The sequence below is a fragment of the Perognathus longimembris genome, chromosome 15, assembly GCF_023159225.1.
Source record: "Perognathus longimembris pacificus isolate PPM17 chromosome 15, ASM2315922v1, whole genome shotgun sequence".
Taxonomy (NCBI): Eukaryota; Metazoa; Chordata; class Mammalia; order Rodentia; family Heteromyidae; genus Perognathus; species Perognathus longimembris.
Window position 1 is genome coordinate 5535106 of NC_063175.1, and position 27510 is coordinate 5562615.

Here is a 27510-nt window from a genome sequence, read left to right on the forward strand (position 1 = left end):
CTTTTTTTAAACTGTGTGTGTGTGTGTGTGTGTGTGTGCGCGCATGTGCTGGTATTGGGGTTTGAACTCAAGTCCTGGGTACTGTCTCTTAGCCTTTTTTCTCAAGGATGATGTTCTTATCACTTGAACCACTTCCAGCTTTTTTTTTTTTGGTAAGTTGGAGTTAAATCTCATAGACTTTTCCTGATGATCAGGCTTCAAATCTTGATCCTCAGCTCTCAGCCTCCTGAGTAGCCAGGATTATAGGTGTGAACTATTGCCACTTGGCTACAATTCATATACAAACATACATACATGTGTGTGAATATATATGCATGTTATATAGTGCATATTATAATTTATTGTATACTATATATAAGATTATATATCATATACAATACATAATTATATATAATTATATAATTACTATAATTATATCTAGTACATATATTATGTACACATAATTATATATATTATATAGTGCCAATTCTGGGGCTTGTACTCAGGGCCTGGTTCTTGTCTTTGAGGCTTTTCACTCAAGGTTAGTGCTCTACCACTTGAACCACAGCTCTACTTCTGGTGTTTTAGTGGTTAACTGGAAATAAGAGTCTCAGGGACTTTCCTGCTTGTGCTGGCTTCCAACTGCGATTCTTAGATCTTAGCCTCTGGTACCTGACATGGTGTTCATATTTTTTGAGAGACAGGATCTTGGTATTGTCCAATCTGGCCTCAAACTCCTGGCCCCAGCGATCCTCTTGCTTGGTCTCCCAAGTATTTGGGCTACAGATGTGAACTATCATAACTGGCTTGATGAGCTTATGAATAGATGGGCTTCAAATTTCTTCTGAATTAGAATTAGAATTCTAATTTTACATTGATAAAATGTAAAATTTTTAAATTAAGTCATGTTTAAAACTAAGATTTATTCCTGCAGAGAAGGATAAAGTAGTCAAAAATGCCCCTTTTGTCAACCCCTTATGCTGTGGGCCACTTCTAGAGGTAATTTCTGTTAATATTTTTCATGTTTTCCAATTTTTCCATGTATTCACATCTGCTTCATTTAAAAACAAATGTCATTATGGTATAGATACTATTTTGCAAAATGATTTTCACCAACAAGAGCTAATATGTATTTAAATGATGAGTCTGTGATTAACAGAATCATTATACAAGGTCACTTAAATTGCTTCTAGTTTTCTGCTACTGTAAACATCATTATAATAAACTTTCATGAGTGTATACACATGCACATTTATTCTATAATACATTTGCTGCATAAAATTTCTTCAAGTAAAATTAAAGGTCAAAGAGTAATTATATTTTAAATTTTAATAAAGACTGACAAATTGCCTTCCAGTGGAGCACATACAGGACTATGTGGCTTAGAATTAAACTTATTAATATTTGCTAATCTAAATAGGTGAAAAATGATGTCTTATTTTAATTTTCACTTAATCATTATGATTTATCAGTTTGCTCAATACTTATCAGCTATTAGAATTTCAGTTCTTGGCGTTGCTTGTGGAATTATTTTGTACACTAGAAAATACAGATCTCTTAACTTGCCTTTATGGAGCAAGAAGAGAGGTTGTCACCAGACAATAAGCTTTGCTCTGATTTGTTATCACAAATAAAAAAACTAAATGAAATATGTTATCACAAATGAAAAACTAAAGAACAATATGACTTGTAGGTTAGCTTTTTAAATGTTCATGACAGATTTACTATGACATTAATAATTGAGTTTGGAACTCAGTGATTACCTCCAGTTGGAGTATCACTTGATTAGCTAGTATATTTCATATCTATGTATAGACAGGGGAATAGGTCATGAGCCAAAGTCATTTTAATTTCAGAGTTGCTATAGGGCTGAGCTAGACCAATGTGCGAGATCAAACTTGAACTTGCAGCCTGCCTTGTAAAAGGATGGTGTCCACATCAGCCACTTTGTTGTAGATTGCCAGCTCCCTAACATGCTTGGTGGTACCATATAAAATAATCCAAAATAACTTACTTCGAATCTGTTTTTTAATTTCCTTAGCGGGGTCCAACCAATTCTGAAAAGGAAATGACATTTTTGAATTTGAATCAGAGGAGGACAGAAATGTTGATTAGACATTGACACGCTCTAAATGCACAGAGTGAGGTAGTGCGGGCGGACCCTCCCCACAGTGGTCCTATCTAAATGGCCTTCTGTCAAGCCCGGGAGGGCTCAGATACTAGTCTACTTTGTGTACAATTCATGACTGACAATATTCCTTTTCTTTTATAATCATTGCCTCCAGTGATTTGAACTAGCATGGGAACGGGGGAAATAGTGGTAGGAGGTCCTACATTCAAACAAGATGCACATAATTTGACACACAGACACCATAGACCTTAATTCTTCCCCTGGGGACTTCTAGGATTACAGGTAATTTTTTAAGGCATCTACCAAAAATTTTGTAATTAATAATTATTTGCTTAAGATTTGTGAAGAATCAGGTTTTTAATAACAAAGGCAGACATTTTCTAGTAACTTCAGTCAGAATAAGCCTGAACCAAAATAGGTAACATGTAATAGCAAAACTCAGTTTTTAGACAATAGAAGCAAATTCCCCTCTCAAGTAATTGTAAGGTAAAGCTTTGAGTTGATGACTATATTCAGGTGAAAGCATTTACTGACGTGGTACTTTAAACATTAAACACCTGAGAGACAAAGGATAAAAAGGCAAAATGACTCCAAAAGCAATACTTACAAAACCATTTGGTGTAAACCAACTGAACCACTCATGGGGGGGGGGGGGGGAAGGAAAGGGGAAGGGGAAAAGGGGGAAATGAGGGCTGAGGTAACAAATTGAACAAGAAATGTACCCACTGCCTTATGTGTGAAACTGTAACCCCTCTGTACACCACTTTGACAATAAATAAGCAATTATTCAGGAAAAAAAACATTAAATACCTACAAAATGTATTAGAACAGGTGTCAGGTCAACAAATGACCCACCTCATCTTCTGACTGCGCATGAATGTAAAAGTTGAGTGCCCGTGGCTCATGCCTATCATCCTAGCTATTTAGGAGGCTGAAATTAGAAGGATCTTGGACCAGAGAAGTCCATGAGATTGTTTCCATAAAGGGAAGCTCAAAGCGGAAGTGAGCACCCATGATCCCAGGGATGACGGAAGCCTAAAGTAGGCAGATTGGTATTCAGTCAGCATTTTTCATAGGGAACTGCCATGGTAGTCCAGGTCACAAACTCTTCTCATACATTACGATGATATGAAAGTCTTTTCTATGTAAGTATACAAACATTTGATTTTCATGAGCTTAAATAATCCAGTGCTATATGTAATTCCAAAAGGCACCCTGTAAAACACTGGTAACTGTGCATAACCTCAAGGCTGTAGAGCAGAAGAGCTGACTTACTGTTTCAAAACATCCAAGGATGGAGAAAGTTATCAAGGGTTTCCTTCATGGAGGATGATTAACAGCAGTTAGGGACTCAAGTCACAAATGTGTCCATGCGAGGGAGAGGTGAGAAAGCCATATAATGACAACATTTCATATTTTTATTTCTCACCTTCTGGTTTTCAGCATCTCGATACGTGAGGCCAAAGTAGTCTTTTTCTAGTAGGTTCAGATGCTCGCACACTTTATCAAATAGCACTTGCCCTCTGGAGCGTTTCTAAGGGAAACAGAACAGAAAAATCAAGTCCATATTCACAGCCAATCTTCCCAATGGCTGCATATAAACTGGGTCAAACTTAGAACGTGGCTTGCCACAACTGTTCAGTGGGTGACTGACAACCGTCATTACTTTATCATTTCCTGCTTAGTGAGAGTGATTCTCAACCTATAAAAAAGCCACCGTTGCAAATGAACAAAGAAAACCAAGCACAGTGAGGCTAAGTATGTACATAGGACTGGGGGAGGCATCAAAAGTACAGTAATAATAATGTGGTGCTTTACAATCAGATGAAGGCTGCATGCATTCCACACTGTAGTCATCCCAGTAGACACTGGACTTTGGTTTTTATGTCAGGAAGATTCTTTGTAATAGTTTCCATCAAAATAGTATATATAAACTTATTCCAGGGACAGCACACATGGAATGGTAAGAAGCCCATAGTGGAAAAGAAACCCACAGATGCTACACTGCTGGTTGCTCTAAATGTCCGTGTTGTATGATCCTGAGCCCAGAAAAAAATATTAGCTGTTTCCTCTCCCAGTCAAAACACCCCAACTCATTTAAAACAGTATTTCAGGCCTCACTCAGAAATTCTGCGGATCATTTCCCAAAATCCTATTAAATTATGCTCATTATTTTTGAGTTTTCTACCTTAAACTTCAGTCTTATGACATTCAAAATCTCTTGATTTCTTTGAAAATACTGTTTATAATTTTAAAATTTATTTTTATTGTCAATGTGATATACAGAGGGATTACAGTTACATATATTAAGTAGTGAGTACATTTTTTGTCCAACTTGTTACCTTCTCTCCCACCTTCCCTCTTCCCCAATACCACCCCCCCCAGTTGTGCAGTTAGTTTACAACATATTGTCTTTTAAGTATTGCTGTTGCATTGGTTCACCATTGACCTTTTGTCTCATCATTTTAGTGTTCCCCTTCCCTTTCCTAATTCAGACAAACATATATACAATGCCCAGGGTAGGGAAGGAAAGGGGAATATCAAAATGTTAAGACAAAAGGTAAAAGGTAAGCCAATGCAACAGCAATATTTATAAGACAATATGCTGTAAACCAACTGTACAACTTGGGAGGTGGGACAGACTTGGGGAAGAGAGAAGGTAGGAGAAAAATGAGGGAGGAGGTAACAAGTTTGATAAGAAATGTACTAACTGCCTTATAAATGAAACTGTAACCCCTCAGTAAACCACTTTGACAATAAATTAAAAATAATCATAAATAAATAAAATACTCAGGGTACCAGAATCAAATACAATGACAACAGGGGCTAAGTCATAGGGAAGATGAACAGAAGAAAAAAGAAACAATTTCACATTGTATGTTAAAAATAACAACATCAACAAGTTGAACAAGAAATGTACTCACTACCTTACATATAAATCTGTAACCCCTCTGTACCACACTTTGACAATAAAGAAAAAAGTTTAATAAAAAAGTAAATAAGAGAAAAGGAAAGAAAAAAATAACATCAATGATAAACCGCTTGTTTCCATATTTTGGAGCTCATTTCACTTAGCATCATCTTATGTGATCATATGCACATAGCTATTGAGCTACTGTGGTCATTTTCTAGGACTATCCTAGACATATACTAATTATTACCAATGAGGGAAACCATAGAGTCTGTTTCTTTGGGTTTGGCTCACTTCACTTAGTATAATTTTTTTTTCTAAGTCCTTCCAGTTCCTTATGAATGGGGCAATATCATTCTTTCTTATGGAAGCATAGAATTCCATTGTGTAAATGTACTGCAATTTTTTTTTGCCAGTCCTGGGGCTTGGACTCAGGGCCTGAACACTGTCCCTGGCTTCTTTTTGCTCAAGCCACAGCGCCACTTCTGGCAATTTTCTGTATATGTGGTGCTGGGGAATTGAACCCAGGGCCTCATGTATACAAGGCAAGCACTCTTGCCACTAGGCCATATCCCCAGCCCGCTGTACTGCAATTTCTTGATCCATTTATCTACTGAGGTGCATCTGGGTTTGTTCCATATTTTAGCAATGATAAATAATGCTGCTATGAACATGATTGTGATTTTAGCTTTAGTGTGGCCTTGTTTGTGATTCTTTGGGTAAATGCCCAGAAGTAGGGTTGCTGGTCATAAGGAAGTTCTATGTTTAGCCTTTGGAGGAACCTCCACACTGCTTCCCACAGTGGTTAAACGAGTTTGCATTCCCACCAACAGTCTAGTAGGGTTCCCTTTTGGCCACATCTCCACCAGCATCTGTTGTTATTAGTTCTCTTGATGATGGACATTCTTACTGGGGTAAGGTGGAATCTCAATGTTGTTTTGATTTGCATTTCTTTTATGGCCAGTGATGCTGAGCACTTCTCCATGTGTCTCTTGGCCATTCTCATTTCCTCTTCAGAAAAGTCTCAAAGTTTTTAGCCCACTTATTAATGGGCCAGTGTTTCTTTGAGGATTTGAATTGGGGAAACTTAATTTTTTGAGTTAAAAGTATATTTTAAATGTGAGGTCCTTGTTTGTTTTATGGCCAATGAAAAATCTTCTCCCAATCTGTGGGCTTTCTGTTTTTCTTGCAAGCTATGTCCTATGTCATGCAGAAGGTATGCAGTTTGATGCAGTACCATTTATCTAACCTTTCTTTGATTTGTTGTGTTTCTGGGTCTTTATTAAGAAAATTTCAACCTGTGCTGAGGAGCCCTAGTGTTTCTCCTATTCCTTCCTGCAATGTTTGCAGGGTATTTGCTTTTACCTTGTAGTCCTTGATCCATTTGGAATTAATTCTGGTGCAGGGTGATATATAAGGGCCTAGCTTTATGCTTTTAAGATTTTATCTTTTAAAATTTATCTTTAAGGGGTTGAGAATGTAGCCTAGTGGTAGAGTGCTTGCCTCATATACATGAAGCCCTGGGTTTGATTCCTCAGCACCACATATACAGAAAAAGCCAAAAGTGGCACTGTGGCTCAAGTGGTAGAGTGCTAGCCTTGAGCAAAACGAAGCCAGGCACAGTGCTCAGGCCCTGAGTTCAAGCCCCAAGACTGGCAAATAAAATAAAATAAAATTTATCTTTAAGTAGTTACACTACACAAAGGAGTTACAATTTAACAAAGTAGTATATGAATACAATTAATTTTGATCAATGTAACCCTTTTCATTATTCTCCTCCATCCCTCCCAGGAAAATAAATACCTCTTAGAGAATTCAACATAGTAAAACATTAAGTTTAAGAATTTTAGTATTTTAGTTATGCTATCTAAACATGTGGTGTAGAGATATGTGCTATATTTTGGACTATCAATCATTGAGAAAGGGAAAGGTTTTCATCTGGGGGGGGGGAAATCATCAATCAGCTTAATTTATTTTGACTCATTGTAGTATGTTTTTATTGAATTCTTCAAAGGTCTTTAAACATGGCCTTGAAGTCTGCAATGTATTAGCTGACAACAATTAAGCTAAATTGCTTTTTTGTTTCTGGGGTACTAATACTTTATATTAATATGCTAAGTATATTTGTCTTTAAGATTTAATGTATTAACAATGAGACATATGAAAATTGATAAATTATGCCCATGCTAAAAAAGGAAACATTCAAAAGACCTGTTCATTGTTTATGTTACTATGCAAGTATAATTATGTTTAAAGTTAATTACTCAGTCCCTTCAAGCATGACTGTTCAGGAAAAAGGATAAATGGATGATAGAAAAGTAAAGATTAAACTGTAGCTAGCTAAATAATCAATGACATATTTGGGAAAAATTATTTTCATAAAGTATGAAAACAAATTATTTGTTAGAAAATCTGTGTAACATTGTTCACTGAATATAAATAATAAGTACAATAATGAAATGCTGCCTCCTGGCTTAGGTCTTTTACTTATAAATAATAGCTTAGTGCCTGACAAATTGTAAAGTTTACACAAAACATTGGTTTTAATATTTCCCTTGCTATAACAGTGCAAAGCACAGAGAAATTGCATGGGACGGCAGTATTACATGATAGCTCGGGGCAGTGGTTATAGAATCAGCTTAGAGCTGGGTTCAATCTTTAGTATGTGTCTTTCAACCATGTGAATAGTTTTTCCCTCTGCAAAATAGACATCTACTTCTTTGAGAATAGTTGACACTAAAATAACATACTCAGACTTGGTCCAGTGTCAACACTCATCACATATTCTATAACTATTAACCACTATTATAGCCTAGTGACTGAAAATGGATGGAATATTGAATATTGAATGTATCATTCATTGTATATAGTTTCTATAGAAGCATGTATATAATTTCTGGTAGTATAAGAAGCAGTGTTAGTGTTTTGCTCTGTTTTTCAATGCATTTTTTATTGTTACTGTAAAGGTGATAGTATCTAGTGAGTATCATTTCTACATCTTTTTATCCTTTGTCCCACCATTCCCCTTACCCTTCCAAATACAGATAAATGAACAAACAAGACAAAAGGAAAAGAAAATAACTACAACAAAGAACAACACCTCTTCCCTCCATTTCCTGGAGATCATTTTGATAAGTATTATTTTAATGATCAGATGCACATAGCTATTGTGCCTTTGTGTTCCTCTCCTAAGAATTGTTGCTGTCTTCAGTTACCCATTCCCTGTATACTATCTAATTGCATTAGCTACACTACATTGTTAACACACATACACACATACATAACAGTGACCATCCAAGTACTTTCTCATTAAGTAAACAAACAAACCTTATACAAATACAAGACAAAAATGTTTCTATTTCAGCCTCTGCTTCATTCCACACCTCCTATGTACTTTGGCCCAACAGTCCAGGATCAGCCTTAACTGGAGGCATTTTTTTCTGAATATGGGACAGGCTCCCTGGTCCTACAGTCAATTAGCCATCTTTTGGAGAATTAAGCACAGATTGCTGTACTAAATAATGACATATATCTCATCTATGTATATAGACCACATATTTTCTTATTGAATGTTCTAAATGCATCTTGAACACGATAAATTTTAAGACAATGAAATAGTGGTCCATCTCCTGTACTGGCCATATTTTTTCCTAGTCATATGAACCTAGACCAGTTTTCTAGAATCTGCTGTAGATGATTATATGAACTGGAAAAAAAGACATTTCTACCTGGTGAGACAAAGGATAAAGGGCAAACCAATGCAATAATGATACTCACAAGATAATATGCTGGAAATTAAGTGTACAACAGGGGGGGGGTAGGTTGGAGGGAGGGAAGGTGGGAGAAAAATGAGGGAGGGGTAACAAGTGTGACAAGAAATGTACTGACTGTACAAGAAATGCACCCAAGGCCTAATGTATGAAACTGTAACCTCTCTGTACATCACTTTGACAATAAATAAGAAAAAAATTAAAAAAAAGAAATGTATTGACTACCTTACGTATGTAACTATAACTCCTCTGTACATCACCTTGACAATAAAATCAAATAAAAAAGGCATTTCTACCTTTCAAATGCCTGGGACAGATACCAGGGAGCTGGTTGACTTTGGAAAAGGCTACCAAATCAAGTCTTCATTTCTTATCCTTGAGCAAAGGAGTAAGATGCTATGGAACAAGGTAACTGTCAGTTTGCATTGTAGCTCACCTGCCTCAATGCTGGACGACAGGAAGCCATTCCAGGATTGAAGCACTTGGTCTTTCTCCCTTGGTCTGCAGGGTTCTAGAACTTTCCTAATATCATTATGAGACATATGCTCCCAATGGATAAGTTGAGACATGACCTAAAACTTGTTTTCCAGCCTTGGACCTCTCCCAACTCTACAAAATTCATAATTGCATTTTTTTAAATCTCAGAAGATTCTTTTTTCAGCACATTATCCAACTTTCCAAGTCAACTATTTCTGCTTGTTGATACCTGTGTATACCTGCAGTTTGGAAATTTTGGAGAAGTTATACAAGTTATAGTTATACAAGTTATAGTTATATGGCTCTCAAAGACATTCTGTTCATTGAGTGATTGGATCTAGGTATCTTATGGTCATTGGATATGGGTATGTATAATTGAAAATTTGACAGAGCTACTTAAAACTAGTGTATATTTTACCTAACCAGAGACGACTCAGAGGTTTTAATCTATTGTTTCTGTGAGTTAAGTTTTCTTGACTCAAACCAGGTCACAGGTTTCCTATCATCAACAATAACAAAAGTGTCACTAAAATGGGTAGACTATCTGAAATGACATCTTGTCACAGAAGATACACAGATGGAAAATAAGACGATAAAAAGCTCTTCCATATCATATGTCATTAAGGAACTGCAAACTAAAACAGCCAGACATGCTGCATACCTATTAGAATGACTAAACTCTAGAACACTGACCACACCAAATGCTGGTGAGAGGTTTGTAGCATGCACTACCAGTGGGAATGCAAAATGCTACAACCACCCTGGAAGACACTTTGGTGGTTTCTCAGCACAGTATCGCCATATAATGCACTTCATCTGGCCTGCCATTTACTTAAAGCAGCTGAAAGCAAACTGTTGTCTACCCAGAAATGTGCATACAAATGGTTAAGCAGCTTAACCCATAAACTGCCAAAAGTTGGAAGAAGCAAGATGTTCTTCAAAAGATGAATGGTGTCATAATAATATTCCTTTTTCTGGATTCAATAATTTTATTTTTTTTAAAAGAGCCCTCAAGTCACAATCAGACACACAAGAACCTTCAGTGCATATTGCTAAGCTGACCTGAAAGCCCTGCATACATATGGTATGATCCCAAAGAGAGGAGAGCTTGGAAAGGAGGGGAGGACTCAGTGGAGGGAGGAGCAAATCAGAGGAGTCATGGGATTTCGTTTCCTTTTGATAATGAAACCATTGTATGACACTATAATGGTGGATTAGGGCATTGTTGACTGCTCAATGCACACAGACTGCACAACACTAAGAATAAATCACACCTGGAGAATAGATATTAGTTGATAGTAACAGGTCATTACTGACTCGACAATTGTAAGAAAGGACACCAGGGAGCTGAGGAAGAAGGGAAGCAGTGTGGGGAGCTGTCTTCTGGTACAATCATGAGAATTTGTCAAGTCTGACCTCTCAGAACATAGGTTACAGTTGTACATTTGAGCCACCCAACCATGATGAAAATGAGGAATAAGTTTGTTCTGGAGAGGGCAGATGTTGGTCGGCCTCCTGCCCTTTAGGAAAGGGAGGGGAGGCTCTGCAGGGATGCAGGCAGGTCCTCAGAGCCCTGGAGACTCTATGTTTCCCTGGGAATGGGAATATGTCTCCCACATTATGACAAGAAAATATTTACAGTGATGGGACCAAGAGTTTCCAGGAAAGCTGGCACTTTTAGGATCTCATTTCAGCGATTTTGAAACTAGATGAAATCACAGCATTACCAGGCCTTTCCTTTTTTGTCTCGCATCTTTCTCCTATTGATGGATGAGTTGCCTTTGAAAATCATGTTCTCCCAAGATGACCATCCCTACTTTGTGAATTCTTATCTCGGTGTCCTACCTGCCTATGAAGTGCTGCGGGTGTGAATTTTAAGAACAAATCTTCTCACATGGTCTTGGCTTCATCTTGAAGCAACATGCCATCCCCGCCCACCTCTACCTCATGCTTCCTTCCTGAAACACCCTTTCTCTTACCCAATGCTTTTCCATCATGCTCACTTTCAAAGGTCAGTTTGCGTTCTTTTTAGTTTTGAATGAGTGTACTACTCTTGACAACAGAGTACATGAGGAGCTCACCAAATGTCTGTGCCAGAACTTGAGCCAAAATCAGGCACCTGGACTCTGCCCAAACCTCCATTTCCTGGTTTGCCTTTTTTCTTATCAAATTTGTGACCAAAAAGCATTCTAACACCGTCTGCTCAGAAATCTGAACTGGACTCCATTTTCTTTTCATTCACACTTGGAAAGAATACTGTCAGGCTGTAGTCAAACCCAGGAACAAAACAATGGTGTCTGGTTTGTGATAAGAGTGTGCAAGGCCTCGTAAGGCTACACCTGGAGGCCTCTTGTGCGCCTCCACCACCTCTTTATGCTCTCTGTCTCAAGAGTGTATTCAATGTCAAGTTTAACACACACATAAGGAAGTCCATTACCCGTAGTACTCCTGCCAGTCCATTCCTGCTAGGGGCAGAACCTAACGGGATCTTCATACCTGTGCTCTAGTTCCAAGTATGATCCAGGCAACACAGTTACACAAGGTTGGCATGAGAGGCAGAGCTCACTTTTCTAGGTGACACATGTATTGGAGTTCTTTAATCCCACAGGCAATGAGCTTCTCAGAAAACCATGATGCTTTCGTCTTTCAGACTTTCACCAATCAATCAATCAATAATTATTCTACCACATTATTGCTCATTAAGTCAGCAAAGACCACCTCTGTCTACAGTGTTCCGTTAAAATATAAAGATAAACCATTAAAGTATAAACCATTTCCTGGTCCCAGTAAGTGCTTTTTTTTTTAAATTGTCATTATAAAGGTGATATGCAGAGGGGCTACAGTTACAATGTCACTCCCTCCATCACTCTTGTCCCAGGCTTTCCCCTCCTGTCCCTACCTACAAGTTGTATACTTCATTTTCAACATCTCGTCTAGTGAGCATGTGGTTCATTTACATCTCTCAATCATCTAGATGCTAAAGTTTACCTACTATCACTTAAGCATTGTTAAGGTGGAGATTCCTACTAATTTCAAGTTTGCCTTCCCACTCTTCCTAATGTTGCTTACAGGCCATCCCAAGGCTGGCTGCTGAGTCTACAATGACATAGCTATGTGCGAGTAGAGGAGTTGTTCACCCTTTCCGCTTCACTGCTTCCTTATAAAATAGGGATGTGATTGCCACTTGTTTGTGGGATTATTGTATGAAACAATGAAACACTAGAAAGCATACCACCTAGCTCCTGGGAAGCAATCAGTAATAAATTCTGGTAATTACTTTTAGGCCCTTTTGAAAAGCAAGTTGAAAATTTTTCTTATTCTGAAATTCAGTGTAGAAACTTATTTACTATTGATGGTGAAAATAATTACAGAAAACATATTATCCCATTACTCTTCTGAAAAAAAAAACATATCCATGGTAATAGGGGAAATTAGAATATTCTTAAAAATAGTATCAGTGACCCAGGTATATATTATTCTCCATACACATAAAGCAGTTTTTAATATGCATTGGTTTGTCTTGGCATATTTTAGGATAAAACATAGATGAGCAAATATAATCCTGTGGAATATACAGAATGGCCAAAGAGGAATGAATTGCTTGAGCCCATTAGAGTCATGTTTGGACTAGGATTCATGACAAAAACACTTCCAGCACACAAACCACAATGGTCTCTTCTTGCATACTAAGCCTCTCCATTTCCAGAAAAAGGATGCCTTTTCTTTCAGCCATAATTAGTTTCTGCCTTCATTTGTTGAAGCGATTTCAGCCTGTGTTTGAAGCTGGACTTTTGTGCCCAGAGCAAGCACTGTGGTAGATAATACTGTTCCAGTGAAGCATGCTCCTTTCTGGCCAGCAAAAACCCTGAGCTCAATTTTTTTTTTTTTACGAAGACATCTACAGCACATACATGAGATGTTGGCAGTAGACTGTCAGACAACATTTCCTGCTGTTAATCTGCTAAGGATTCAGGTCACTGAGCCAATGTGTACAAAATGAATGCAGAAGAGGAAGCCTAGGAAAGAGAAATGTTTGAAAGACAAACTTGAATCAGGTAAAATATGTATATTAGCTAATTGTGAATTTTTTTCCTGTGAGAGGAAGTCATCCTTATTATTATTATTATTATTATTATTATTATTAGCCAGTCCTGGGGCTTGGACTCAGGGCCTGAGCACTGTCCCTGGCTTCTTTTTGCTCAAGGCTAGCACTCTGCCACTTGAGCCATAGCGCCACTTCTGGCTTTTCTATATATGTGGTGCTGAGGAATCAAACCCAGGGCTTCATGTATACGAGGCAAGCACTCTACCACTAGGCCATATTCCCAGCCTGGAAGTCATCTTTAATCTGAGACTCTCTCAAAAAGAAAAAGGAAAAAACCCAAATAAACAAAATCCAAACGATAATTTACAATTTATTTGGTTAAAATAAAGAGCTATATGAAACACAAATACTGAAACAAAAGCTTGATGTCTAATAATATAAATTTAACAATTACAGATTTGCAGCACTGTCACTTTTTTTTGTTCCAGTTCTGGGGCTTGAACTGCCCTGTCCCTTAGCTTGTTTGCTCAAGGCTAGGACTCTATCATCTGAGCCACAGCTCCACTTCCTGCTTTTTTGTAGGTTTTGTTGTTGTTGTTTGTGGGGCTTGAACTCTGGGCCTGGGTGCGGTCCCTGATCTCTTCAGCTCAAGGCTAGTGCTCTACCACTTTAGCCACAGCACCACTTCCTGTTTTCTGGTGGTTTATTGGCGCTAAGAGTCTCATAGACTGTCTGGGCTGGCTTTGAACAGCCATCCTCATATCTCAGCCTCCTTAGTAGCTACAATTACAGGAGTAAGCTACTAGTGCCCCATTACTTTTAAATTCTATTAAAGATGTTGACCAAAACAATATAAGAACAATATTGTCAAAGGGATGACATTGATCATTGTATTCACAAACCACTTTGTTAAATGGCAACTTCTTTGTACAATTAAAGATAATAAAAATAAAAAGGAATAGTATCATCATCGCTTTATAAAAGAATCATATGTGTGTCATTTCTCCTCATCAACTATCTTAGTCTATTAATAGAGCACAAGTGTGGCAAGCAAGCAGAGAAAGAACATCAAGGTCATGATATAAACTACTTACACAATTAAAAATGTAATTATATATCTCTTACCAGTTAAATATAAAATTTTAAATGAAAAGGATCTTATGTGAGGCCTATAATAAAATATGAATAAACATCTAGTTAAAATATAGGGCATGATCACCCTCTAAGTGATGACTAGATTGCTTGTGTTTTTCCTTTAACACATAATCCAGTAGATAGGGAAAGAAAAACCTTTCCATTACATACTCTGATTCTTTTTCCCTATATTCAACTGTTTCTAAACATGTAGTTCTGCACAAACATTCATTGCTCAGGTGTGTACTGCACAGGTGGGCTTACATGTGGAAGGCAGGCATCACTTTCAACACCACTGTAATCAGGAGATCCCGGCTTAATACTGTTGGAGGTCTCAATGGCCCAAAGCAGCACTAATCTTTTATGCCCATCCATGGGGACGAGGCTGCTGAACCTTGCTAAGGAGTTGAGAGCCTCAGTCCTAATTCTAGACCCAGATCAGATGTGCTCTGTCTTCTTGGATCAGCAAAGTCAGGAGTCAATAGGGAGATGTCATTGTCCTTGGCTGAATCTAAGAGGGCCATTTAGTTAATTGTTGTGGTTAAATATTAAAAATGTCTGAGTAGCATTAGAAAATAATAATCATGTAAAAATGGAAACTATCAGGCAAAGTGAACCTAGGAAACAGATTGTTTCAAAAATAGGCATACAGCCCTCTTTCCTCATAAACAACTACAATATTATCTTATTTATAGGAGAATGACATTCTAGGCAAGTGACAAATAAGGTATTAAACATTCAGATTAGGCTGCCTTTTCTTCTGTTCATGGCATGACAACTGTCTTCCCTTAGAATTGATCTAGGCTTATGATTCCTCCTACTCTATTCTTGGTTGTTGTGACAGAAAACATAGGAGCTGAGTAATTTATAAAATATAAGAAGTATATTTGCCTTATGATTTTGGTGCTTGAGAGTTCAAACAGCCTAATATCTGCATCCTGGAGAGTCGCCCTCGCTCCACTTTTGGACCATAATGTGGGGAAAAACAGAGTGGGAAATGATTACATGAAGCAGGGGCCATGTGCATAGGATGGCCTTGCTTTACAACAAAACACTCACAAAAGAGCTAACTCATTCCAGGAGACCAGTACTAATCTCTTCTAAGAACAGTTATAAACCAGTCACCTCTCCTTGGCCCCATCTGTTGATGTTTTACTGACTACACAGGGCCACACTAAAACGTCTAGTGTATTAACCTCTTAGGATACATTGAAATCACATCCAAACCATAGAGCAGTTGAACAGGAGCTTGGTTCAAGTTCCTCAAAACCAAGCCAAATAAACCAAGGTGAGGGAATTAGAGAATTCTTCTCCGCCCCTTCTTCCCCTTTTTGGTGTGGTCACAGGGGTTGTATTGAAGGCCTGACCACTGTCCTTTAGCTTTTTTCCTCAAGGCTGGCACTCTGCCACTTGAATCACAGACCTACTTCTGGCTTTTTACTGGTTATTTAGAGATGGTTTTGAACTGCAATCCTCAGATCTCAGCCTCCTGAATAGCTAGGATTACAGGGATGAGTCACTTGCCTCCATGCCGGGCTAGATTTACCTCCCCTGATGCGGGGATGCTAAGCTTACTCCCTCATCAGTGCTCCCCTTTCCACCCTCTCCACTGGGCACCCGACCAGCAGGTGGCCAAGGTGGACCGAGGGACACGGGCTAGCCTAAGGTGCACGTGGCCGAACGAGATCCCCTTTTCCTCCCTCCTTACCCACCAAGGAAGCCAGGCGCAGACGGATCTCGGAGAGGCTTCGGAGAGCAATCCGGTTTATTCGGGAGGGGCTCACAGTAATATAGTAGTGATGACGAGGATTGAGCATGAGCTGCGATAGGCTGGCGAGCTTGTCTGTCCAAGAGCAGCTCCCAAGGACCTCCCTCATGGGCTAACGTCACTTCCCATAGTACCGCCCTGTGTGCTTGCTGGCGCAAGGTGGGGGATGGTCTCAAAGCTACCCCTTCTGGTTCCGGACCCAGGAGGAGATAGGTGTGGCTCACTTCCACACTGCCCCAGGGCTGGGGGAAGGGCGGTGTCTCGGGAGCGCTCTCCTCGCCCTTCCCCCCCTTAAGGCCAAGATGAATCCCCAACACCTCCAGTTACTGCTTTCTTTCTTTTAAGCAAATGTTGATTTTATAAACCCATTCTGTCTGCTTTCTCATGGTTTCCTTCTCTGCGCCTGCTAGAGAGCTCAAAAAACTTATTTTGTGGCTGAACTTACCTCATTTCCCCTCGTTCCACTTAGTTATTCTCTTCTCCAAATATTATGTGCCTCTATGTAAAAATGAAACATTTTAAATCCTTGCTAGACCATAATGCATACATATAAAGCTCCAAGTTAAAGTAAAACAAAATGTACTTTGGAAACAGGTTACATGTCCTATTGTATGTCTAGTTGTTGTTTGTTTCCCTGATGATGACAAATACTTAGTTGTGCATTTAAAGAAAGCAAGTCTGCAAATCATGATGTTCTGGGTCGAGTTTTTACTAAAGGAATAACTGAAGACATTAAGTAAAACATTTCACTCAGGGTAATTACTTAAAACCACTCATGTACTTTGCAAGCTCAGTCTAATGGCATTTCTCTAAAGAATGCAGTGCCTCTTTGGTGACTGTATTTGCTGTCACCATAACATTCCATAAGATATAAGAAGTCTCTGTTCCTCCCAGTATTCCAGATACCATAACAAGAACCGATTCCTTGTGCTGCTGGCACATCTGCTCACCATCACTCATTCCTGTAAGCATCAGTGGGGAAAATAAGGCATAAGTTATGACAGAGAGAGGGTTTCATTTCATCACTATTAGAAAATGACTGAATATTCATGCCAATTATACATAGCTGTCCCCATTTACCAAAGACTTCATGTTTATTGACAAGAAGAAATCTCCAGCTCACTATCAAAGAAGATCATGAATTAGCATTTACTCTGGATATTTTAATTTGTGCCTTGTAGAATTACCCAGGATTCTAGATTTCAGAAGAGGATTACTAAGTAATGCTGAAAAAAAAAGGTCATTCTTAGAAACAAGAGGAAGGGGGGCTGGAATATGGCCTAGTGGCATGAGTGCCTGCCTCGTATACATGAGGCCATGGGTTCAATTCCCCAGCACCACATATACAGAAAACGGCCAGAAGTGGCGTGGCTCAAGTGGCAGAGTGCTAGCCTTGAACAAAAAGAAACAAGAGGAAGACTCTAAATTTCACTTATGTAGGAAGAAAAATCCCTAAGAGATAAGGAAATCAACTTTATTGATGGAGACGTTGTATATTCCAACAAAAGACTCCCACAACTGAAAGTCCATGGTGTTGTGAGAAGCAAACATATAAAAAGCTCAAGATGCATTAGCTGATAGATAAGCCCCACAAAATGGAACAGGAAAAGAAGCCCTTGCTTCTCAGCCATGGAGAAAGGGGGCTGGCTTCTGCCAGAACTAGAAGGAAGGGGATTTTGAGGGAGAGACAAAGTGCACAAAGGGCATCTAAGCAAACAACAGCGTGCATCTTGAGAATCCCAAACTAGGAAAATGCTGGCGTTCACAATTAAGGACCTTATACTATTCTGCTTTCTGAGAACCAGAATACAAGGGGAATTGGCAATAAATTGGAAGGAGGCACAAGAATCAATCTCAAAACATGACCAATCTATTTCTCCATAGATGACTCCTTATCCATCTTCCTCCTGCTTCCTGCTTTTCTCTGCCTAACACTGTCCAATATAAAGTATATTTAGAAAGTGATTGGGGACACTTTCCCAAAGCAGACAGCTTGAGCACTGTTTGAAAGATCCCTACTCAACCACAGTTGCTCCTGTAATTTTCCCAGGGCTCTGACACACCCAGTTCTTGAGCCAGATGAAAGCTCAAAGGAGGCTTGGATGAGGTGTATTGAAGCAATCTGCAAAGGAGTGGGTTTGATTAACTGGAAAATTGGAATGTAGGGAAAATTGGAATGGGTAGGGAGGGGGTTTTGAGAAAGCTCTCTTCACTCCTAGAGCTCTGCTATTAATTTTTTTCTTCTTTCTCACTCACTACACAGGCACACACTCATTCCACCCCATTTGAATTAATATGAAAAGAGATCAGCTCTCACCAAATTTACCAATCTGACCTCTCTTCTAAACACCAAACAATATATCTAATTGCAAGAATAGATTGCTACTTTCATATTGCAGGCAATTTAAATTCAGAAGGACTTAAGGCAAATTATCCTGCCTCATACACTTCTCTTTCTGTGTTCTACATCCATTAGCAATTCTAACATCCATGCAGCCACTCAATCAGAAATCCAGAAGTTGCTATGGCTTCAATGTATCTCCTAAAACGCTCATGTGATGAAAATGTAATTTCATCCTGAGTAGCTGGGATTATAGGCATGAGCCACAAATACCCAGATCTCAAATCCATAGGTTGGTGGTACTTGGAGTAGGGTGTTTGGGAAGTACTTTGGACTAGGTATAATCATGAGGGTTGGGCCCTGGAGATGGCAGTGATGGCTTTATAAGCAAGAAGATGAGAGAGCTCAGATTCTTGTTCAGTCTACCTTGAGGAGATACAGTGTTCAGCATGGCAAGAAGGTCCCCACAGATGCAGTGGCCACATTCCTGGACATCCCAGCTTCTAGGACCATCAGCCAAATGACTTTTTATACATTACCCAGTTACAGGTATTTAATAGCAACAGAAAATGGACTAAGCTAGGCACCAGTGGCTCACACCTGTAATCCTAGCTTCTCAGTAGGCTGAGATCTGAGGATTGAGGTTCAAACCCTGCCTGGGCAGGAAAGTCTGTGAAACAGTCCAATTAACCAACAAAAATCCAGAAGTGGAGCAGTGGCTCAAATGGTATAGGGCCTTGAAGGGAAAAAAAGAAAGCTATAAGACAGTGCCTAGGCCTTGAGTTTAAGCCCCAATGCTCACATGCTCATGTGCACACGCACACACACACACACACAGACACACACTACACTAAGATGGAAGTCTTTATCAGTTACTATCTCTGATGATTCCTCATCTACCCCCTAACCCCTCCTCCACAGATCCCACTGACTGAATTGGCTTGTTTTCAGGATAGTTCTTTAACATCTAGGCTAGCTTTCTCCTCTTTCTCCCACTGTCATCAACTTGTGTTTGGTTGTCTGCATCTTCTGATCCATTCATTGCAATAGGATTACTGTCCCTGTTTCCATTCTCTTCCCTCCCAATTATAATATCATAGAAGAGAGTTAAAAAAAAAAAAAAAACAACTAGAGCCAGAGTGCTCTCTGGAGGTGGAGCCCCTCCAAAGTGACCATTCCTACTGATAGGCAGAAGAATGCTAAGATGGCCACACATCCTACATAATCTCTGGGACTGAGAGTAACGTGGCCGCCATTTCCCTGCCCAGTTTAAGTTAGAGGGTGCAGTTGGTTTTAAGGTGAGGCACTACCTAGGTGAGTCTGACCTCATTCTCTGAGCTCCATACAAATCCAAGGCTTTCTCCAGCAGGTTGCAGAGGCAGAGTGTGATTCAAGGTGAGACAGATCAAGGGGAGGGGAGCCTTAGAGGGAGCCTCAGGGCAATAACAAGGTAGTGAGGGCCTTGGTCTTACAGCCTTAAGAGAATAAATTCTGCCTAAATCCCAGAGGAGCACAAGACTGGATCTCTCCGGGGCCTCCTCCAGATAAGGATGCATCAGCAAAGAATTTGATTTCTGACTTATAATACCTAGTGCACAGGAGTAGCTAACCTAGGCCAGACTTCTAACCCAAGGGAAAAAAATGAGATGATAATCATGACCTGCTTTAAACTAGTCGGTTTATGTGCATTTGTTATAAGACAATAGGAAATGACTACTCTTATAGAACAATATGAGACAGTACAGCAAGCCCATTCTTCCTGAGAGGACTGAGCTTGTCTTCCAGCTCCCCTCCTGTCTCCATGCCCCTGAATGATGTCTGTGCTTGCTACTCACAGGTCCTTATCTGTCCAAAGGATGAAAGTTCAAAACAGTGGTACGTAAATAGCAGGTATAGAGTTTGAATTATTCTATAAGTGTGAAAAGTAGTCTACACAAATGGTACTTGACTCCACGTTATATTAAATACCACAGCAGGGAGAATCAGCCAGCATTTTCACATAACTAATAGCCACCTTCCCACAGTGACTGGGGATCCATTTACCACTTTTAACAACCTGGACCAGTGTTTAGGAATCCTTCCTGTCATAGAAGCAAGGTATAGCCAGCTAAAGATCCCAGTCAAGCTTTTCATACTTCAGTCCTTTTTCATCACTTAAACCCTGAGAGATTAAGAAGACTGAGCAAAGCCCCTCCAACAACCACACCCAATTTTTTTTAGGCAAGAAAGTTCTAGGTTATAGACAAGGATCAGTCCCAACATGAAGAAGAAAATGAGCTGGATCGGCTTCCATCTCTTCCTAGAGGCTTCTAATGTGTCTCTAAGTTACTTTCTAAAATCCCGGCACAATACAGAACTGCTCAGGGAACAAGAGCCAGAAAAAAGAACCTTAGCTGAAAATTCTACTGAAGGGAATATATAGGAAGACCTGCGATTAATTTAAAGAACTTCAAACCAAACTGAGCATTCAAAGAAGTCTCTTCCCGCAGTTCCAAGGCAAAAAAATCAGAAAATAAAGTGAGCTGAGGCTTCGAGGAAAAGGAAGGCCTGTGCCACATTCTGACTAGACTATTGAAGGAAGAGCAGGGCCACTCCATTGCCTCCTTTCTTCAGTCGACTTCCTTAATGGGAGGCAGTTCATTAGTGAAGCTAGGGACACTCCATACATGTGAGTCAGTTCTGCATAAGCACTGAAAGCCCAGAAGAGTGTGTGTAATTATGCTCAGAACGTACTCAGGCTTGTTAGACTCCCACTGATTTCTGACGCAACAGCCACCAAAGCTGAGCTGTCTAATCACAGCAGGTTCACCTGAGCGGTGGGAACAAAAATACCTTTTCTCTGTCTCCTAGGCCAGCCTTTCCCACCCCTGACCTCCCAGCCTAAGGGTGGGTGAACCTTAAAAACCACTAGAATCCCAAGCACAGTGACTTCCTGTTCTTTAGTAAAAGCTTTGAACATGTGTTCCTTTTATTTTGAAGTTTTAGCAAGGAGTTTAGTATAATAGGGTAAAAGTAAGGAGAAGTGAGGGAAGAGAGAATGATGAAAGGGGTGACACTGATCAGGCTGGATTGTACTCATAAATTGTTATGTTGAACTGAAATTCCTCTATACAACTACAGAAATAATAAAAATAATTTAAAAAGAAAAAAGAGGGAGAAACAATTCCTGTTGTCCATAGAAAAATGGGAATATAGTCTTGTCATTGAGAATTTCTAAAACTATTAAATTAATGATTAGCCGATTGGAAAAACGTTATGGTATTCCTTTAATTGAAATACAATTCACTCTCTTAGACACACTACATACACACTACATAACTTCACCTCTTGTTTGCTGATGAAAGCAAAATATTTGGATGATGGAGACTATGAGCCCATTGTTATATTTTAAAATCCCACCATTCTAGAGTGTTTTAGGTTTATAATATATTTGGAACAGATGGAGTTCTAGAAGGGTAGAAGTTTGTGAGCTAATGCAGATCTGGAGGTGCCTGGCTACTGTAAACACTCCACTGTCTCTCTTTCTGCTATCCACCACAATCCTGTGGACTCTTGACATCTCTCTTTCTGCTATCCACCACAATCCTGTGGACTCTCGACATCCTCTCTTTCTGCTATCCACCACAATCCTGTGGACTCTCGACATCCTCTCTTTCTGCTATCCACCACAATCCTGTGGACTCTCGACATCCTCTCTTTCTGCTATCCACCACAATCCTGTGGACTCTCGACATCCTCTCTTTCTGCTATCCACCACAATCCTGTGGACTCTCGACATCCTCTCTTTCTGCTATCCACCACAATCCTGTGGACTCTCGACATCCTCTCTTTCTGCTATCCACCACAATCCTGTGGACTCTCGACATCCTCTCTTTCTGCTATCCACCACAATCCTGTGGACTCTTGACATCCTCTCTTTCTGCTATCCACCACAATCCTGTGGACTCTCGACATCCTCTCTTTCTGCTATCCACCACAATCCTGTGGACTCTCATGTAGATGAGAAAATGAAGACTGATGAATAGCTGACAAGGCCAAGATGCCACCAAGGCAAATGCTATGACATGCTAACTTCTGAAGTTTAACTTTGTTCTGTTCACCCTTCACAGTACTAGGAACTTTTCCCCTGCTAGCCTCAAGCGCACAGTCCTCTGACATCTGCCTCCTGCTTAAATTTAACTGTTAATTTTTAGAGTGGATTGGGGAAATGTGCTCTAGATTCTAAACTGCTATCTTATTTAAGAGGATAAAAATTCATAGTATGAGTGTGTCAGTTTAACTGAAATACTAAATGCTAGATATAGATTAAAAGTAAAATTAAGAGTTTGATATTGCCAATATACCATCTTTCATGAGTCCTAGATATTTTGAGCAATGCAGCATAAAATCAGCAAGCTAGGTTTCTCTGCACGAGTGCCTAACAACAAAAAAGTCTGTTAAATGGATTTAGAGTTTGAAATGACCCGCTTTATATTGGAATGACTTGTACTAGATTCTTCCTGCATGTATATCTGAGACAGGAAATTGGAAAGGATGACTAGGTATTAGGAGACCTGAAGAATGGCTATCAGTCCTTCTTTATTCCATCTGAGTGGAACCCCAAGCAATGCATGAATTCAAAGCTAAACATACTCTTAGCCTAAAAATAAGTGCCAAACTTGTTGCAGTAATTGATTACTGGTAAGCATTAGGCATAGCATATGCATTACTAACATTAAAAATACCAGGAGGAAAAACTATCAAACTTTGCCATATAACATTTCCTCAGAGCCTTTTCTTTTCTCTTTTTCACGCCCCCCCCCCCCCAAATCTCTATTTAACTGCCACATCAGAACAAAAATCACCAGAGGCCTGAAGCATGGCCATGGCAGATTTTTCTTCTTACTCTGCTATATACATTAACAAGACCGTAGAGACGTTCAACCTACAGAGTACTCGGAAATGCATTTGTGTGTGTGTGTGTGTGTGTGTGTGTGTGTGTGTGTGTGTATTTTTAAATTATCAATTACAGAGAGGTTACAGTTTCATACATTAGGCATTGGATACATTTCTTGTACTGTTTGTTACCTCGTCCCTCACTCTCCCCTCCCCCTCTCCCTTTCCCTTCCCTCCCCCCATGAGTTGTTCAGTTGTTCAGTTCATTTTCACCAAACAGTTTGTAAGTACTGCTTTTGTAGTTGTTTGTCTTTTTTTACCCTGTGTCTCTCGATTTTGGTATTCCCTTCCAATTTCCTGGTTCTAATACCGGTATACCCGGTTTCCAATATACTCAGACAAGATACAGAGACTATGTAGGTACAACCACAGGAAGGTGATACAGTAATATCATCAATAATATAGGCTACAGTTACATATGGCACATTGAAAGTAGTTACAACTGTGATATAACAATCGTTTCCATAACATGGAGTTCATTTCACTTAGCATTATCTTATGTGTTCATAAGGGTATAGCTATTGGGCTCCTGTGATCCTCTGCTGTGACTTGCCTAAACCTGTGCTAATTATTCCTTATAAGGGAGACCATATAGTCTATGTTTCTTTGGGTCTGGCTCACTTCACTTAGTATAACTTTTTCCAAGTCCTTCCATTTCAGAAATGCATTTTTAATATCTCTCTTTAGAGTTCAAAAATGTTTTCCAAGCCAATAGCTCCATATTTCTCTTGGGATAAAAGCTAAAAGAATTACCTTTTTTCAACATGTCAATCAGATCCTAGAGCCGGCCAAAATCCTGAAACTACCTAGTGCCAGTGTGTGCTTCCTGTGGGGGCTGAGCTGGCCAGCACTGAATATGCCACAGGGTGGGTGGATGTTAGATGTCGGCTAACATTTTACCTTTCCTAGAACTGTGACTTCCCTGAACTTATTTCTGTGCATTTTGGCAGAAATGTCCACCCGTCCCATTCTTACTTGGAGGGCTGAACAAGAGACTAAAGCTCACATTTTCTTCCAACTCTAAAAACCAGGTTCTCAGCTCTTTCAGGGAAAAAGAGGTTATGGGTCAGTATCTTATAAATCTTAACTTGGGGGTGATGTCAAGAGACCTCTCTAAAATGGGCTAAAAATAAGTAAACAAAGGAATATGAAATTTGAAACTGTTCACTATGCAGATATGCTCCCAGTTATTTGATACCTGTGAAGTGACACAGGCATGCACCAGAATTGGGGCTTGAACTCAGGGCCTCATGATCTCACTTCGCTTTTTTACTTAAAATTGGCACTCTACCACTTGAGCAATGCTTCCACTTCTGGCTTTTTGCTTGTTCCTTGGAGATAAGAGTGTCTAAGATTTGTCTGCTCATAGCTTCCTATCTTGACCCTCAGATATCAGCCATGTAAGTAGCTAGGATTGCAGGTATGAGCCACCAACACCTGGCTAAGACTTTCTAATCTTATAGCTAATATCATTAGCCTGTTTCCTACACTTCTTGAAGGGTCAAGAGTACTTTCACAAAAGGGAAGGCACTGATTTACATGCTAAGAGGAAATGAGCTATAATCATTAAAATTACAACCTATCTCTCATGGGGAAATGGTGTAATTATGCAATGAACTGGCAATTTGATGAGGAAAATTGAAAAGGAATTACTAGATGGAGAAACTTGTTCCTCTCAGGGAGAGATAACTAGGATCTAACTAGAGGGTGGCAGCTACAGATCTTGCCTTGGCATTCTACAAGAAGGCAAAGGGCTGAGTTTAGCCTTGAACCTTGCTCCATACACCACTTGAATTCTTTCTGGCTATTTTCCTTTTTTCATTCAAAATAAAAAGCATTGTTTTCAAACTCCATTGTTTCCACAATAGAATGTTTCATCAAAGTAGAACCAACACCAGAGCCTTGACTGTCAATTTCAGATTTAGGAAATCTTGGGAGAATGACATTCTACCCATTGACTTCACCTGATTTTCTTGAATGGGATTGGTCCATAGCCTGCGAGATCTTTTCCTCCAACAAAGGCCAAATGAGTTGGCTACAGGCTTTGAGTACATTCAAAAGAAAAATCCATTACCCTGTCCTCTGGAGATGCAATGGAAACCCTTCCAGACACAGGAACGGGGGAAGGGAAAGGGCAAGAGGGAAAGACAGATTTTGATGGCCTCCCTTCTTTAACCTTCTCCGACTCTCTGTCTGTCTAAAACACTAGAGAATACAGTAGCTTATCACAAATCTATTTCTTCAAATTGGTAAATAATTTGTGAAGCAGCTCATTCTCCTTTTCTCCAGTTTCACAACTGCAGTACTCCATTTGGTTCTTCTGTTGTTGCAGACTGTGCAGATGTCTGTAAAGTGCAGATATCACTGGAACAGAGAGGAAGGGACCTGTGCTCTATCTTCTCTGTCCTTTCAAGGCTGTGTGGTCCAGATACACCAGGAACTGTCCTGACCCTATTTGCTCATCAGAGAAACACGGCGTCATTACTTCCAATGTCCTTTCCACATATGTTTCACTTCTTTGGTGAAGAAAATCTGATATTCAAGCCTAAAGTACTTGGCTCATTTGTTTGTATCCCCCCTCTGATAACTTTACATTATAGCCCTCAAAAAACTAGCAAAATATTGTAGCTTCTTGGCACACAGTGTGATATCATGTTGGTTCTAGTTCAAAGCTCTTATAAAAAATAAAGAAAGGAAGAAAAACAATCAAATTCGAATGATTTATTCCTTGGCTTCAAAAATATATTGATACCTACTATCAGCAAATTGATCACTGTACCACAGGGTACAGAAAGGTTTTAATGAGGTTCTAGGTGTGCATCACACCCCAGTGAATTTTTTTGGTTAAGCTTTAAGTTTAGGCTCACTGTTAGGAAGGAGACTGAAAAAACTCATGGTAGCAAGGGCTTCGGTCCTGGAGTCATGGGCCAGTGAGATGGGAGACTGTGGTGACCATACACGTGGATGGCTCCAGTCCAGCATGCAGAGAGGAAGACAATGAGGAATGCCTTGGGCCAGAGTGGGGGCTTCCTTTCTCTTTGGGGCTAGGCATGAGTGGAGCTTGACTAGGGTTATTCTACAGTGGGAGTGACTGTCACCTACCATGTAGGAGTGGGGAGGTGCTGGGTAAGAAGATGAGGATCTATGACTTCTGAGAAGGGCATGCGACAGAGCATGATGTGGTCTGTACCCAAGGTGGGCTGTGGGGATTAGGGGCAGTCTGCTATTTCTGAAGAAGCAGACAAACAGCAGCAGCAACCCTCATCCATACCCAGACCGAGTGATCTAAAGAACAGCCAGGGGTCAGGTCACCATCTCAGGAGGGCTGTGGCAACAAGACCATCCAAGGTGTAAGTGAATTCAAAGGAATTACTTCAGAACACATGCAACTACTTTCAGAGGCCAAGCGGGGATGAACCAATGAAGGCAAATACCAAGCACATAAATTTTAAAAAGGAAGCAGACCCAATACATTTAGTCAGGACGATGAGAACTAAAAGTATGGATAGTTTTCAAACTTGGAAGATTGCTGACTTCACTAGACAAGTTCTGCTTTTCTATTGTGTGAAAAGCCAGCCATGGTGTTACTAGAAGCACAAAGATGAACAAGACACTGAACTCCAGCGCAGCTAAGACCAGAGCATTATCACCTAGGATTCTGTCTGCCTGCATACAGAGCAGCAAGTTTCTTTCCTTAAATGAGCAACACCAAATGGCCATAAAACACAGTGAGAACTTGAGGAGCTAGGGAAACAGGAAGCAGAAAATATAAGCCTTGTGTTTCATTATCTGGAGTAGGGAGTGAAGATGATTGAAGTTCTTCATATGCACATGTGAAAGTAGAGTAAGATAATATCAATTATTTATAAAAGAGGCAAGGGAAATAGTAAGTAGGGGTAATTTTTTTTTCTAGTCCTGGGGCTTGAACTCAGAGCCTGGGCACTGTCCATGAGCTTCTTTTGCTCAAAGCTAGCACTCTACCACTTGAGCCACAGCGCCACTTCTGGCTTTTTCTGCAT

At 39.7% G+C, this 27510-nt stretch overlaps 1 protein-coding gene across 7 annotated transcripts in view; it reads right to left on the reverse strand.

Moving 5' to 3' along the window:
• Window positions 1-27510, reverse strand: part of Epb41l3 (erythrocyte membrane protein band 4.1 like 3) — a 215083-nt gene that overhangs the window by 46903 nt on the left and 140670 nt on the right. For all 7 annotated transcript variants that reach the window (XM_048363501.1, XM_048363497.1, XM_048363495.1 and 4 more), the window contains exons 4-5: window positions 3540-3644; window positions 1994-2036 (exon numbers count right to left, since the gene is read on the reverse strand). In XM_048363501.1, coding sequence (XP_048219458.1) covers window positions 1994-2036; window positions 3540-3644 — 148 coding nt within the window. The remainder of the gene's footprint in view (window positions 1-1993; window positions 2037-3539; window positions 3645-27510) is intronic.